Source organism: Alligator mississippiensis, chromosome 5, assembly GCF_030867095.1.
Source record: "Alligator mississippiensis isolate rAllMis1 chromosome 5, rAllMis1, whole genome shotgun sequence".
NCBI classification, from domain to species: domain Eukaryota; kingdom Metazoa; phylum Chordata; order Crocodylia; family Alligatoridae; genus Alligator; species Alligator mississippiensis.
In genome coordinates, this window is record NC_081828.1 from 207,522,596 (window position 1) to 207,539,247 (window position 16,652).

At 46.6% G+C, this 16,652-nt stretch overlaps 1 protein-coding gene across 2 annotated transcripts in view; it reads left to right on the forward strand.

Annotated features, from left to right (window-relative positions):
• Positions 1-219: 219 nt before the first annotated feature.
• WDR86 (WD repeat domain 86) overlaps positions 220-16,652 on the forward strand; it is a 29,142-nt gene continuing 12,709 nt past the window's right edge. Inside the window, exons 1-4 of one of the 2 annotated variants that reach the window (XM_014608966.3) lie at positions 220-943; positions 2,789-3,105; positions 5,541-5,682; positions 7,551-7,974. In XM_014608966.3, coding sequence (XP_014464452.1) covers positions 2,943-3,105; positions 5,541-5,682; positions 7,551-7,974 — 729 coding nt within the window. In that variant the 5' untranslated portion in view covers positions 220-943; positions 2,789-2,942. The remainder of the gene's footprint in view (positions 944-2,788; positions 3,106-5,540; positions 5,683-7,550; positions 7,975-16,652) is intronic. The other variant, XM_006273546.4, reaches the window with a different exon arrangement.

Below are 16,652 nucleotides of genomic sequence, written 5' to 3' on the forward strand. Positions count from 1 at the left end.
GTGCAGCTCTCATTGTAATACAAAAAAAGGATGCTCCGCAAGGCCGCTGGAGTTTGGGGCAGCTTAAAAACCTTTCTCATGTGAGGGTGGAAGGAAAGCCAGGCACTCAGTGAGGAAAGCAGCTTTCTCTAGGACCTCGCAGAAGGCGGAGGGGTGGCGATGTGCTCCCCTGCACTGCTGACTGACAGACCCAGCTCTGAACCACCGCATTAATGAGAAACAGTGCAAAGCTCGGGGAGGGAATTAAGTGAGAGAGAAAGACTGGGGTTGGGATTCCTGCGGGGATCTTAGCGTGAGGGTTAGATGAAGCTCTTCAGACAGGCGCAGCTGAAGGAGCAAGAGCAGGGACAAAAGGCGGCTTGCTGAGCATGAGGACTGTCCAACCCCTGCCCCTGGCAGTGCGGGTCCCTGCCCTGCAGCAGCTGCCCCGGGGCCTTTCCTTAAGCCCAGCCTAAAGATCAGCCTCACAAGCACCCCCCTCAAGACGCACAACACTTCGAGGGGAGGATTTCAGGGATTGCTGGACAGAAGCCATCTGGCTCCACCAGCCCTGCAGTTCCCCCCCTCCCAGCCTTCCTCGGAGCTGATCTAAGCCCCTCGGCGAGCTCTTTCCCGGTCCCTTCTCGGGGAAGGAAATGTGTCTGCCTGATAGTGAGCTTGCTCCGGTTACTCTGGATTGTTTCCTCCGGAGTTTGTGCCCCCAAGACTTTCCCCGCAACCATGTGAAGCAGGCGGCTGCCCCTTTGTGCTGGGAGAACGCCTGGCTTTAAAAAAGGGGACCAAACTTGGCTGCTGAGGCCACGGGGACTTCTCAGTGCTCCCCACCAACCCTGAAGACAAGCCTGGGGGGCCTGTTCGGGTGTGATCTGGTGCCAGCGGTGGGAGACCCCCAGCTTGCGGGGAGCAGAGCCTTTGCCCTTCATCGCGGGCAGGTTAACAGGAGGTAAGAAACACAGAAGGGCAGAGGTGGCAACTTTTTCTCTTTGGGGAAGAGGGGATGCCCCTGCCCGTGGGTGATAGGGGTAGTGGATGAAGAGCCAGGGTTGGGGGGGGATTTCCTTAGCACAGGCCTGGGGAGGGGGCAAAGGGGGCAAGAGGCTGGGGGGGATTTCCTTGTGGAGGGGACACCGGGGCGGCTGGGGGCAGTGATGGCGTGGGAGGGATGTCTGCGTGCCTCTGGGGATTTGGTCCAGGGGTCCCAGGTGGGATTGGGGGGGGGGGCAGGGAGCTGGTGTAGCAGCTGGGAGCAGGACAATGTGGGCAGGAAGGGCGTGAGACAACGGGGTGGGGGTGAGGAAGAGGCACAGATGAGGGGAGGGGGCAGAGGGAAGTGGTGTAGACAGGGGGAAGGAGGATGGGGTGGGGGTGTGGGGAGAGGGATCTCTTCAGGGGAGGGGTGCTGGCCTCAGGGAAGCCCCTCCGATTGTGGGGTGAGCGCAGGGGGGCTAGGATGAGCCCAGCCATGCTGGGAGGGAGGTGGCAAGAGGGGGAAGCAGCAGCTCCATGGCAGCGGGGACTGGGATTGGCATGCCCATGCCCTTCATGCTCAGGGAGGGGGGCAGGCAAGGGCCACATGTGCCCTTTGCCCCCAGCCCTCCCCTGTGCAAGGGCCTGAGCCCATGCTATGAAGGGGAGCCCCCTCCTCAGCATAAGGCCTTTCTTCCCCTTCTTTGTGCCCCTCCGAGGCTCAGTCCAGAGGTGACACAGAAATACCAGGGGTGGAGTGGCTGAGGGGGCTCGATGGCTCACGGGGTAAGGTTCCTGCCCGGCATCAGTTCTCCTGGAAAATGCTTTAGGCAGGACTGGCCACATAAGAGTGGCCAAGGGGTAGAAGAGCCCAAGCCTGCAGACTGCCCGCAGGGAGGCCTGGCCTGCCCGACACTGGGCATCACGCTTTCAGCCGGGCTTCCTCCTACACCTAATCAGAATGGGTTTTAAGCCTTGTCAGGGATGGTCAGCATCCCCTCAACAGGATGCTGGGCTGAACGGCCCTGCTGCCAACAGGTGGGGCCTGTGGCTATAAAGAGATGTCACCAAAGGAAGCGGATCAGCTGTGTCAGGACGCATTGCCCTGATCTACTGCGCCGGGTGAAAAGGGTGCTTCCCGTTGTCCTGCTGGGCCAGACCCTGGCCACCGCAGGGGGCTTCAGAGAGTGTCTCTCCTCATGGGGGACCCCTGGGTTTCTCTGCTTGCAGAAGTGTGGTCCAGGCATCCCTTGTGCAGGATAGGGCCCCTGAAGCCCCTGGCGCATCTGCCTGGGGCAGCTGGAGAGTGCGGGCAGCTCTGGGCTGCCTGCGCCTTCCTGCCACAAACAAACTGATGTCCACCATGAAAAAGAGGCACCAAAGTGCATTACCTTTTATCACTGCCATGCTTTCTGGCATTTGTGGCATGCAAGGGGCATGGATGTCTGTTTGCTTGGCCTTTATGGTGGCACAAAGGTGATACCTGTTTTCAGCCTGTGAGAGCACAGCCTCACAGAAAATCTGTGGGAGTGAGCTGCTGCTTAGGAAAGCTTATGTAGCTCTGATTTTAATTAGTCTCTAAGGTGCAAATCTACCCTGCCTTCCTCCTACTTATAACCACAGTAAGTGGGGGTAGGGGTGTTACAGTGCTGTTGCTTGCACTAAAGCAGTAAGAACTACTTTGTCTCATGTTCGCTCTTGGGAAGAGCAGAGATTAGTTTGATGCATCATGGTTAGAGGAGGGGAAATGGGTAAGATGTCCATGCTGGGGGATCAGTGAGTATCATGTGTCTTTTTCCTGTTACTGCATGTCTTTCTGCAGAGGTCTAGACGACCTGCTGATTTTTCAGGGCCAGCGAGATGGCTGAAGTTGGTCTAAGGGACCCTGCTGTAGATCCCAAACTCTTTCCTAGAGTAGAGTGGACACTGAACTGATCCCCTTCTGGGTTCTCTGCCTTTGCTGTGGGACCAACAGCATGGGGAACAGTGGCTCAGCGGTGAAGGTCTGCACTGAACACCAAGGAGGCATCAACTGGCTCAGTTTGAGTCCAGATGGGCAGCGGCTGCTGACAGGCAGTGAGGATGGCACTGCACGGCTCTGGAGCACTGCAGACAGCCAGTGCCATGGCCACTTCCAAGGTACAGCATGAGTCCTTTCTTTCCAAGTTTCAAGACCAAATGCAGCTCATGCTAAGGCATGGCATAGGCCACCCAGCATGGTTCAGTCCTCTCCAGCCTCTAGAGCTGGTCGAGTAGCCTAATACCATGCTTGTTTTTGAGTTTACCTGACATTTGTAATATTAACTTTTTCATCTCAAAGCAGGTTACAAACATTATTGTATGCAGGGATCCTTTTATGTTGTGATGGCACATGATACTTAGATGAGATTAAGATTGTGCTATTACTTAAGGTTACGTGCCCATCCTGATTGTACCTTTAAGGGCTTTATACTGGAACACATGAAGTCAGGGCTCCAGTCCCAATGTAGTTGGCTAAATACCATGTGCCATCAAAAAAAAAAAAAAAAAAAAATCCTTACTGAGATTTCCTTCATTGCTGCAGTTATTTCTTTTTCTCTAGTGTGAAATCTTGTTTTATCAGCACTTATTCCAGGGAATCATCTTATTCAGAATCTCTTGACTAAGACATCTAGGAACAGACCCCATGAAATCATAGGATTTTCTTCAGCAGAACATAATGTCCTCACACCTAAAATGCAAATTGTTAGTATTTTTTTTATTCTGAAATTATTTTTGAACATTTAGTGAGATGTACACCTCTAAACACAATCCCTAGACTAACCCCTGCCTGAATGATTAAAATAATGGGTTAATTCTGAAGAAAGTAAAATCATCCAGGAGCAGGACTATGTATTGCTGAGCTTCATTTAATGTCATGCTTTCTACCAAATCACTTGTTGTTTTAATTTTTTTTTTTCAAAGGTGGTTGAATTTATGTAGTGAAAGCTATTCATTATTTTTAATATACGCTTTCATCTGCCCTAGAGAACTCCATACACATAGCTTAGGGTAAGAGTTCTTTTTTAATTTACTCATTACCTGTTAACTAGTGATAAAAGTGTATTGGACTAATATCTGTAACCTATCCTAGTTACTGCTGGGGCTTGGGGTTCTATCTTTGTCCATTCAGCTCTTAATTACGTTGGCTATATTTTCAGGTTTAATTCTACATGAAGAGTTAATTCTATTTATCACATGAATTTTACAAAAGAAATATGAATGTGGTGCTTGTGAGAGCTGCTATTTTGGCCATTTTTCTGCAAAATGAACAGCATTGCAGACTGATCGCATCAATCACCAGTTTACCATATTTTCTCACATACACACACCTTTTTTTTCAAAAAACTAGTTGCTGAAATTTGGAGTGCATGCTATAAATGAGGAAATATGGTAACAGAAGTTTCTGCCACTTAACCTCTTGCAGGGTGAAAACAAAAGTAAAGTCTGCACATGATCAAGAGAGAACAGAATAAAGAGCAGGCTCCGCTCCCGCTTGGTTCCTACCTGCAGCTACTCAGTTACTTACTATAAGGAAAGATCTTTTTTCTTTCATTCTGCCTTTCAAAAATAAGGTGGACATCTTATTTTAGGGCATGTTGTATGCAAGACAATACACTACTGTGACCCTGACCTGGATCAGCCTCTGTGATGTTGTCTGCAAAGAGGAGTTTGGCAGAAGATGGAGCAGGGTGGCACCTTAGAGGCTAACTCATTCACATAGGCATGAGCTTTTCTAAGCAATAACCTACTTCATCAGATGCTATAAAAGACCTTGAGTTTGTGAAACATGTCACTCTACTGTTGGCGCTGTTTATGGTAGAAGTAGTATTGCAGATGGGGGAGGAGGGGGATCAGCAAATGCTATCTTGGTTTGTTTAGAGCAGAGGTAAATGTCACTGTGCGAGTATCCATCTCATTCCACCGGTAGCAGCTGGCTAGGCTTTGTGGCATCCCAGGCTGATTTGGGTTGAGAGGGTGGCTAGGTGGGTAGAGGGGTAGTCTTGCTTCTGCCTTCCTCAGTGGGGGGGGGCTGCTCAAGGTTTCCATGGCTTTAAACAGTGCTTTTCCCCAAGCTATTTTTTTTTTTTTTCACTACTAATTTTTTTATTTCTTTATTCGGCAAGCCAAGCTTATCTACAGTTTAAATTCCTGAGATTTTAGTTAAATTACATAAATGATGAATTTGATCCATAAGATTTTTGCAAAGCCCTTTAAACAACAAAGTACGTGATGAGCCTCGAGCTGGTTGACAATAACCCCTGAGACGTTCCGTTTATACCACTATTTCATTTATCCACGAAACGGTAAAACAATTGCATTAAAACTATTAATTTAGAAGTGCCATATTTCCATACAGCGCTGTCTGTGAGAAACACAGTTGCAAATGTTAAAACTAAAACTTTGAAAATACTCAGGCTTTAGGCTTTGGCTCTGTCCCATTTCCAACTAGCTTACTTCTCATTTAAACAAAAGAAAGCATATAACTGCCTGCTGCGTTTGTTCCACTAGCAAACACTCACGCTGAATACTTTTATTTCTTTTGCTGTTCCTAGGGCATGAAAGTTACATCACCTTTTGCCACTTAGAAAATGAGGCTGCCTTCACCTGTAGTGCAGATCATACAATTAGGAAATGGGATGTGTTGACAGGCCAGTGTCTGGCCATTTACCGTGGCCACACATCAATTGTTAACAGGTTGGTACTAGTTGTTTTTTTTCTTTTTAAGAGAGCTGTTTTACTGTGTTTCTGTAACCTGACCCAGTTAAATGGTCTTTTACTAGTATTCTCCATTACTGCACTAATAAAAGTGGGTTGTGTAAATCTTTGACTCCTTGCTACACGTGTTCGTTGCTGTAATGATTAGTTATCCTAGCAACAGTGCTGACACAGCTATAGACTAGGGACAGGAGAGGAATGAAAGGCACACAGCAGGGGGAGTTGAATCCACCACTGGGAATGAAATTCCAGAAGAAATTATTCAATTGATAACAGATGCTTCTGATAAATATACTTAAGAAAAAAACATCATGCCAGGCATTCATGTCAGTAAAAAGGACATGAGTCAGGATTCTTCTTAGAATGATTACTCCTCGCTGTTAAAACTAAATTTAAAAGTAAACGATGACTTTTTATATGCCTGTTGTAGGATTTCTCTTAATTGCTGGAATGTATTTACTTACTTAAAAATCAAACAGTGGAAGTATTTGTTTGAGGGGGACAACAAATGCGCAGGAAGCGTGGAGCAGATTCTGTAAACAGATAAGAAGAGCTCAATGCTTGGGCCGGTTCATCTTGAATTAGCAGGATACTAAAACAGTGCCCACTTAGATGGCTGCATGGGCAGGTTATTAGGTGCCTGAGGACCATAACCCATTTCTAGAGTAGAGAATGTATTGTATGGTTCACCACTCTCCCCCATCTTTAATTTGAAAATGCAGCATGTAGAAATGACTCTGTTTTGATCCAAGTGCAGTACCATGGCAAGGGGGAGGGCAAGCGGGGCAACCGCTCTGGGTGCTGAAAGAAAGGAGCGCCAACAGGCTCTGGCCAGCTGGGACGGGGCGCAGGATGGAGCCGTGAGTGGCTCGTTTGGGAGGGGAGGGGGCACGGGAATGGGGAGAGGGTGGCTCCTCCTGCTGCTGCATGCACTGCCGGGCAAGCATAGGGGAGCGGGGGGACATGTGCCCCCTGGATCTGTGCAGGGTGAGGGCAGGCTGCTGCTGCTGCGGGCTTTGCCCTGGGCACCAAACGTCATTGTTACGGCACTGTCCAAGTGGTACAGTTCCAGTTCTTAATTATTATGAATATGGCTTAAATTGCACTATACAGTGTCATGAACTGCATGCTAAACTTTGACTATATATTTTATGGTCCAGTGGATGGGAGTGCTGCACTGGGAGTCAGAAGAGCAGTTTTATTATCCTTGGTTTGCCAGGGATTCCTTTTGGACCTTAGGGAAGTCATTTAATCTCTGTGTACCTCAAGTTCCCCATCTGTAAAATGTAGATACTGATTACCTTCTTTTGTGAAGACCTTGACTTAGTGGTGGTGATAGCCATTCAAATGTATCTTTTAATCTGCCTGTTAATTGTATAATGATTAGAAAATATCAGTTGCCATTTAGGTTCTTGGAAACTAAATATTTTTGCTATTTTCTGAGGCCAGTGTTATTTGGACATCTAAATAACCATAACAAGAAATAAGGGTTTTTATTTTTTTTTAAATAGTTATTTAGCAACACATAACTAATGAAAAACACATGGCAATGCTGCTGGCCAAGATTTTAGTAAAAACTTATGCCCAAAATTAGACCATATTTGGGCACCTAAGTAAGTTGAAGTTACCTGATTTTAAAATGCTGAAGCAGAATTCTGGTCTTTGTGTGCGTGTGGAGGAGATTTGGGGAAGAAAAAGTGTATGTTTATGTATAAAACATATACATTGAGTGGGGGGGAGGGGAATTAACATGGACAATGTCACTTTGGCATTTCTTGAATGGTTGATTTTGTAACTTTTATTTTATTTTGGGCTTTTGCATTCAAATTGTATTTACATTTTAATAGGATCTTGGTTGCCAAAGACTATCTCTTTAGTGGCTCCTATGATAGGACAGCCCGGTGCTGGAGTGTGGACAAAGAGAAGCAAATCCAGGAATTTCGTGGCCATCGCAACTGTGTCCTGACTCTGGCTCACTACTCTTCCAAGGATGTTCTTGATGAGTCGGAGGAGGAGGAAGAGAAAATGAGCACAGACCTCCTGGTGACAGGAAGCACAGACTGCACTGTTAAGGTCTGGTGGGTATCCAGTGGTCGCTGCTATCAGACTCTGCTGGGACACACCGGGGCTGTGTTATGCCTCATACTTGATGTGCCAAACAGGGAGCTGTTTTCTGGCAGCACAGATTACACTATCCGAACATGGAATATTGTGACTGGCGAGCAGTTAAAAGTGTTCAAGGAGCATCAAGGATCAGTTATTTGCCTAGAGGTAAGAACTAAGTACCCTTCGTTCATCCACTTGGGACCGGGGGAGTCCACTTTGTAACTAGCTGTATTCTTAGCCGGGAGGCCAAGAACCCAGTGGTCAATGGGACCGAGCTGCCTTCTCGTGCATAGGACAGAGTCCAGAAACGGCGCAGTTGTTGCCTGCTTTTTAGCTAACAGGCCTCTCAGTACTGACACGCTCTGAAATGAAGTGAGGCAGCAGCTGAAAACCACAAACGCTCAGTCCATGTACCAATGAGAAACTGGTGTTAAGCGAGCAAGCAAGGAAAGAAAGTTGACAAGGAACTTCCTAGTAAATCTGTGTTAACCTTTTATGCAATGTTTTTGTTTCACAAACAAAGTGGGGACATAAATTCGGTTTAATGGGGGAAAGGGAGACAGTCTCAGGCAACACCATTCAGACTTTAAAGTATTTCATGACCTTGAAGCAGCACTACTTTCACAAAACATGTTTCAGTATCCTTTTTTACTGGTAAAGGCAAAGTAAGTTTAATTACCTGGATTGACTCTCTAGATCAGTGATTCTGAACCAGGTGCTGCAGCACTCTGCAATGCCCTGAGACCCTTTCGGGGGTGGCACAGAGTGCCACACAGTAGTAACACCGTTAGATGTGCAAACATCATTCACAAGATAAACCCAGAAATTGGAAATAGGAATCCATAGTGTTAAACCCATTCTGACCTGTTGTGACCTTTCTGAATTCGTTGCAACAGAAGAATTGTTCTATTATTTTTCCGTAGTCAAAAAACGAGTGAAAACTAAGAGCTGACATTTTCCGGGTGGTGCCTTAACCTGGCAAGGGGCACTTTGAGTCTAAAAAGGATGATATACTGCTCTAGATTCTCCTTCAAGGTTTGGAATTCATGTTGTTTCTCGGACACTGTTTGTATAGTAGGACCTTACATTCAAAACCACTAACCTTGAAAAGGAAAATTACTATTGCAGGAGCAAGCCAGTTAATAAAGCAAGAAACTATAATTTGAGAGAATGAAAGCATGGTGGAAAATCAATAGCAGGAAAAGAGCAAAAAACTGGAAAATAACCTTTTTTTCCTAAATACATAATGATTGTGCTGGAAGAGACAGAGACAGTAAGAAATGTAGGATAGACAAAAGGATGGTGAATGAAAATGGAAAAAGGAAGGGAGAGAGACTGTCATGAGAGAGCCAGCAGAGGGTAAAGGAGAGAAAAAGCAGACACAGTATAGTTTTTCATGAGTAAAATCATATTTTATTTGTATTCTTGCTGTCTGTATTTCTGCATTTCATCACTTCCCTGACAGATCTTCTAGTTTTTGATTTATGGTGTGTGTGGGGGTGGGGGGATTGGGAGGGGTTCATGTGTGTGAAGATGGGAGGCAGAATTGCTGCTTGTTTCAGGGTATGTAACTTAGTAGGCTATTTTTAACAGAATATCTTTAGAAATTCTGTACTCAAGTGACCAATAGCTTGCTTCCAGCATGTCAAACCTAAAAGTTAACGTGTTATGTTACTTTGCATAGCAGAATACACGCAGTCAACTCTCTCCATGCTTACTAGTGTGTAAATACCCGCTCTTCCTTTGCAAAGCATAAAATATAACTGTTGTCACTGTTCTATAAAGAGAATAGTTACACCTGGTTCCTGCAATTTTAACCGCTGATAGTAAGAAGGGAATTATACTCCCGTTTTGTTTGGGTAAATCCCCAGGGCTAAAGACCTCTGCTTCGGCTTGATGCTGTGTAGTAAATTTTGAAGATGGGCAAATTAATCAATGGCTTTTCTTAGTTGCAGGCAGACAGAGAAGGGAAAACAACCACCCTAAACTATTCTTTAAATGTAGCATGTGCTTAATTCCTGCCTCAAACCCTTTACACATTAGAAGAAAATAATTACCCTATTGACTTAGAGGGGATCAGACCACTCATTTCAACAGAGCCTCTAATACTTTAAAACTTTCTACTTCTCCCAGAGTAACCTTGCTTCTAGGGGCTAAACCATTGCTGCTGAAACTCTGTAATATTCTTCCATCTGAATCAGAAATTAAGTTTGCAAACATCTAGCCCAAATGGTTAAAGTCTGCTAAAGTTGTAAGCAAATGTTAACAGCACTTGAAATGAAAGGGCCTAGGCCACCTTAACTATAGACAGTGCTACATGCATTGGCACTACTTTAGAAAACCATAAATTGGTGGTGTCTGACCCTTTTAGCCTGGGAGCCAGACGTATTATTTTGAAAGGTCATGGGATCAGAGTCTGTGATTCTGTGTCTAAATCTGTTCCCTTTGCCTTACCCTTAGGGAAGGGAGCAGAAATTACTTGCAACGTCCCCTGCTGTGGATTGCTTTGGCGTAGGGGAAAGGCTCCAAGGAGGGTGCACAGCTGGCAGAGCCAGTTTTTATACCATGCTTCTTAAAGCTGCAGGCGTAAAAGACACACTGCAGGCAGAGTCGTGATATATATTGTGCAGTTCTTCAGCTCTTCCCAGTTGTCCTGTGGGTCCTCGGGCACTATTGCCCAATGGCACAAGCTAAGAGCAGCTGGCAGGTAACCAGGAAGCCTTAACCTGATGGTTAGTTCTCAGTTTATCATTTTCCCCCTACTGGGCTGCTGAGGACAGTTGTATGGGCAAACAGAGACCTTCCTTTGCTAGATGTTCCTCCAGACTTGGGCCAGCCAGGTGAGCTTCTATCCTGCTGTCTCTAGAGCCAGTTCTCGCTGAATGCTCCCAGTGTGGGTGTATCTTGTACAGACAGAACGTATTTATGCAAGAACAGCGTATTCCAGCAGTCCTCATCCCTTCTCCAGCCAAATAAACTATACTGATAAAAGCACAGTTTCGGCCACAACTATGTCAGGCACTGATTATACTGCCAACTGACATAGTTATGCTGGCAAAGATCCGTAGGGTAGACCTGGCCTGAGATTTCCACAGCCTAGTTAGGTAACAGCAAATGGAGTTGCCAGAATTTCTCAATCCTTCTTCTCCTGCAGCGCCATAGTTGGGAAGAGAAGGGAAGGGAATGGAAAGCAATTGTTTTGGGCACCTTCTCACATTGCATCACAGCTGCTGGTTGTGGGGAGGGGCGGGAGAACTGGAGAAAACTAGCAATGCAGCTGGTTCAAAGCTCTTCAACTCAAAACTTCAGGCCCCAGTTAAGGTGCTGGTGTTTCAATTCATAAAGTACACATGTTCCTTAAGGCAGTCTCCCACAACAGGTTGGATAACTTTGATTTACATCTAATATAAAAGATAGTTTCTCTAGTACTTTTATGATGTATACCCCTATTTCCCCTTCAGATCCCTTTGTTCTGTATTGATTCACAGTCTTTGGGGGGATTTTTTAGAAGTTCAGTGCTGGGGAGACCGGAGGCCAACAGAATGAAGTTATGCAGCTTGAAACTGAGCTGGGATACCATTGCAGACCGTTCAAATGTAATGAAAACCACAACAGAACTTTACATGACCAAGAACAGGCAAGGAGTATATGGGTTCTCTTCCAAAAACTGATACCCTTAGGACAGGGTGTTCAAAACCCTGGCCCACAGGCCAGATCCAGCCTGCGGAGCCATGTCATCTGGCCCGTTAGGGGGAGTGATGGATACTCCCTTTCTGCTAAATTTCTTGACCTGTAGCGGGTCCTGCGGGCTGGAGAGCATGGCCCTGCACACTAGATGAGGTGTGCAAGGCTGGGAAGGTAGTGCAGGGCCAATTTGGGCATGTAGAGGTTGGCTGGGATGATACTGGGCCTGATATGGCTATGTGGGGTTGAGCGGCATGGGGTTTATTTGGGGAGGGTTCATCTGACTCCAGATGCCCAGGGTCAGGCCAAGATGATGCAGGGCTTGATCCAGGTGCATGGAGGTGAGTGGCATGGGATCAATCCAGGTATACAGGCTTGGCCAAGGCAGTGTGGGGCCCAATCCTGGCACATGAATGGCAGGTAGAGGCAGTGTGGGGCCTGATCCAGGTGTGCAGGGCCAGATAGAAGTGGTGCAGGGCCCAGCCTGGCCCATAGACCAGCCCTGCACTAGTCACCTGGCCTGCAAAGCCAAATGATTGAGTGCCAGGACAATCATTCTCCTTTAAGACAGAGTGAGTTTTAATACTGATTGGGAAGGAACGCCATCTGTGAAATTATTACCTGTACTCTATTTATTGACCAAATGTAAACAGCTTTTTGAGCACAAGAGACAGAATGACTTGTCCTGTGACACCAACTAATAGCTAGTTTTGAAATGTCCATAAATCTTGTTAGTTGCTTTATTATTTATTTTATAACTAGCCAGGTGATGCACACACAGAGAAATCAGTTAGGCACCTTTATACAATACCCGAGGTACTAGAGAAGTCGAGCTCCAGGAACAGCCCTGTAGATTGTGCTACAGTGGAAGAGTTAAAGACTGTTTTTGCTGAGACTCCATCCAGCAAAGTGCCTCTGGTTTCATTGTCAGAAAACAACCTCTTGCTCTAGGGACTGCTTTAGCTTGTTAAAATGAATGTGGTTTGAATGGTATCCCTGAAAGGCCAGCCCAGATGAAGGCTCACAAAGTTAAACTCCAGGAACTGGTTTAGCTGGCGAGTCTCATGGCCAGCTCTGTTAAAAGGAAGGTTGTGCTGACAGGTCACAGGCACGCAGCCCCTATGTGGGGAGTAAGTAGACAGTTGGGCATTTGTATGTGAAGTGATACTAGAGCGGCTGGGAACAAGCATGCCCACACTGACCCTAGTGAATATGATGCATTCAAATCTGACTGCAGGGCTCATTTCTGTTTGCACAAGAGCTAGTTTGTCTCTTAGATCTAACTCGGAGAGAAGATCATTCCTACAAACTGGGCATCGGTACCTGCCATGCAGTTCTGTTGCAGATACTTTTGGCATCATCTGGATTATTTCTCTCTGTAGCTGCTGCATATATTTGGCTTCACCAAGCCTGCTGAATGTTAAGCTACTCTAGGATACTGCAGTCTGGAGAGTACTACATGGATGAGACCATTTTGTTCTTTATTTGAATTCCAGAAGGGTCTAGAGGCTCCAAACAATATCAGTGTCACCCAGAAGATGATCTCACCATAGTTGGGCCTATGACTATTTTATCATTACATTCCCAATTTTGCTTCTGCAGTAAATTTGCTAGTAATAAACCTAGCTGGCTGACTTTTTTCATGCAATGGCATAACTCGCATGCTTTGGCCTGTTGATTTCAAATTCATTTTATTCATCTGCTCTAGGAGAAACCTGGGCCCAGATCCTGTTTCACCCCTAAGGCACCAAAGTGCAGTCTTATTCCACCCTGCCTGATTCCCTGAAAAACCTGTAAAGTGAAAGGTGGGTGGGTCATCTGCCTCCTTGCTGCTTTTCTGTGATTTTTGCCTGAAGACTCAGATGAGTCATGTTATAAAAGCAGACCTGATAACATTTTCTCAGGGGCCCAAGCAGAGATTTGTGCCTCGATGTCTTGGAGGACATAGTGTTTCAGCTGACCCACAGTAAAAGAGACCTGCCCATTTGAATTATGGGTGAAGTGGAGGGGCCAGAATTGTAGAGAGGTGACAGCCACTTGTTATAATTTACTTATTTATAAAGCTTTAAAATTGGTCATCTGATTATCATTGACTTTTTTTTTTTTTAGTTACTTGGGAGTGAAAATATACTTGAATTGGGGACTTCAGCGTCAACTTTGCTTATTAAAAAGCAAAGCTGCAAATCCCATTTCTATGCTCTCTTAGTCTGTTAGAAGTCTCCTTAGTTTGTCGTGCTTTTCCCCAACAGGAGCTCTGTTGGGAAAGTGGCCAAAGTGAACAAAACTTTTCCAAAGCCAGCCAAGGAAAATACAGCTCCAAAACTATCACTGCTTCTCCAGGCACTGGCAGATTAGAATTTGTAATTGTATCTCCTGATCATTTTTAAACCAAGAGTTGATAGACCTGGGTATGTTTGGAAAAGCTATTGAGGAAAGTTCTACTTTTTCCCCCTACTTCTAAACCATGGAAAATGAATTTGCACTCATGTCAGTGAAAGGCATCTATGTCTCTTCATAATGGAATTAATCTAAATTGCCTTATAGGGATCACATTTTTATCTTTAAGATTTTGAATTTCTAACATTTTATAGGAAGAGCTAATTTAAGATCTACCATACTTGGTATGCAGTGTGTGATATACTGTATCTTAAGCCTGAGACTGCAGTCATTTTTCCATTTAATTGGAGCCAAGTGAATTTTGTGGGGGGTTGCCTAAGATTTTTTTAATTCCAATATGCTATAGCCTGGACACACACATTCTGCTGAGAAACAAATGGGCGAAGCACTAAAATGAGAGCGCTCGTTTGCTCTGGGCTATTTGGTTTTTGCATGAAAAAAATTTTGCTTTAATAAAGGAACTGGACTGATGGCTCAAGGAGTGGGTAATGGGATGTGGAGACTGGCACCCAGGGATCAGGGTCCGGGGGTTAGTGTGCCAGCTGAGGACTTCGGAGGTCCAGTTTCTCTTCCCTGTTCTACCGTGGGTTTTCTGTATAACCTCAAATCATCTGTGGATCAGCAGCATGCACAGAAAAACCTGAGTTCCTAGGGTGGGAGTTAGGCTCCTGGGAGTAGGATCATCAAATCCCTGTCTAAGGTCTTGGGTGGTTTTATTTTGTACAGCAGCGTGGTCCACCTGGTAGCCCATGGGGTTAAATGGTAGCCCTCCAGGCTCCCACAGGGCCCTTGCTCCTCCCATTGCTCTGGCTGCAGCAGCAGCTGGGGGGGGGGCGGTTCCAGGTTCCTCCTTCTGATTTCCAATCCCTGCCCCTGCACCAGGGGTGGGGTGGGGTGCTGCACTGTGCTGCAGCCTGCAGTGCTGGGGGCCCTTAGGTGCCTGGTGCAGCAGGGAGGCACCCTACATGTGATGCAGGGAGCACGGGGAGCAGCGACGAGGAGCATGAAGTGCAGTGGGGTGGATAGCTGGGCACAGGGTGCAGTGTGGGGGGAACTTGGTGTAGTGTGGGGGTGCAGGGAGCAGTAGTGGAGGAGTGTGGAGAGCAGCAGCAGGGATGTGTGGCCCCCACTGGTGCAGCCCCTGCTAGTCTGGCCCCTGACCCCTTAGAAATTGGACAGCTCTGTCACTACAGTAACGTTTCCTGGCTTAAGCTGGCTGCATTTCAGCTTCTGGGGCTTGCTCAGAGCTGCTGCCCTCTCAGGCATTGACCTGGTCAGCCCAGCTGTCTGCTGCTGGAGTCTGTACAGCAGTGATTCCCAAAGGGCCTGTTGCTGCACGCCACTGTGGCATGGCCTGGTCCCCAGGATGCAGGCAGGGTGCAACGGCAGCAGTTTGCAGGCACGTGCTGTTGCGTCCTGCTTTTTTTTGTTTTTTGTTTTTCAAAAACTATCTATCTATCTATCTATCTATCTATCTATCTATCTATCTATCTATCTATCTATCTATCTATCTATCTATCTATCTATCTATCTATCTATCTATCTATCACTTAAGCCTGAGACTGCAGATCGATAGATATATCTATAGATAGATAGATATTTATAGCTGTAACTCCATCTGCAACACTCTGCCAAGTGACCCTTGTGGAGCTCAAAGCGCACTAAAAACCTGTTACACAGTCTGCACCGTGCACCCACACACCCATCTCTATACCCGTACCCTGACCCATTGCCCTCCTTAGAGGGTCTACTCCTGAAAAAGTCTATGCCAGATCCCTCTCCACCAGATGAGGTCTGCCACTTCTTTCCATCATCCTCTTCTGTCTTCCTGTAGTACCAGTACATTTCACTCAGCCCCATTTTAATACAATCCTTTGCACACATGCCATGCACCCCCACTGGGTGAGTAGGTGTGGGTCCTTGCCTCTACCCCACACCCTTCCCAGGTCCTGCCAATCATGGGCAGCTGGGAGACCTCTCACCTGGTCTCCGCCACACCACACTGAGCTCCAGGGCACCCTCGCCTTCACCAGGTAGATGTGCCCACCTCCCCACCCCAGCTGCGCCCTGGTTTCCCAGGTAGTGCAGAGCTTGTTTACAACCCTCCACCCCCCTTGGCCCAGGGGCACACAGTGGAGCAGCTCCATGCACCATGTCGGAGAGGCTGCTGCTCAGGTTCAGTCTGATACCACTGAGAGGAGGGCTTTCCTTGTGCCCACGCTGCTGCCTTTTCTTCCAGCCCCCCTCTCCCTGACTGGTGCGCATGTAGCTTCCAGCCTCCTGGGAGCTGCACCAGGGTCAGACATCTGCAAACTACATTTGTGCTGCCACTGCTGCTTTTCCCTGCTCCCCTTTTCTTGTGTAAGTGAAGCATGCCGCCAGCTCTGATCCAGAGAAAAGTGTGTCCGAGGTATCAAAAGCGCAGGAACCCCTGCTGTCCTGTACTTCTACCAAGTATTGTTTCAGATTTGGGCTGAGAGGAGATGCAACAGCCAGAGTTTAATGCACATTTTTGTAGGCCAAACCAGGGATGACCTGCACTGGAACAGGGATTTACGCTGCGGTTCAGTTACAGGAACAGATGGGGCTCAAAATACTTCAAGAAAACAGCTTGCTACTATCCAGGGTCAGTATAGTTTTTGCTTTAGCCCTGTACAGAGGCTCATTCCGTTGTGTTCATTTTATTTGGTGACTATTGAATGTGAAATTCAGAAACAGTCTTTGAAGTCAGGATTAAATCCCAGGTCTCCCCTGTCCCAGGT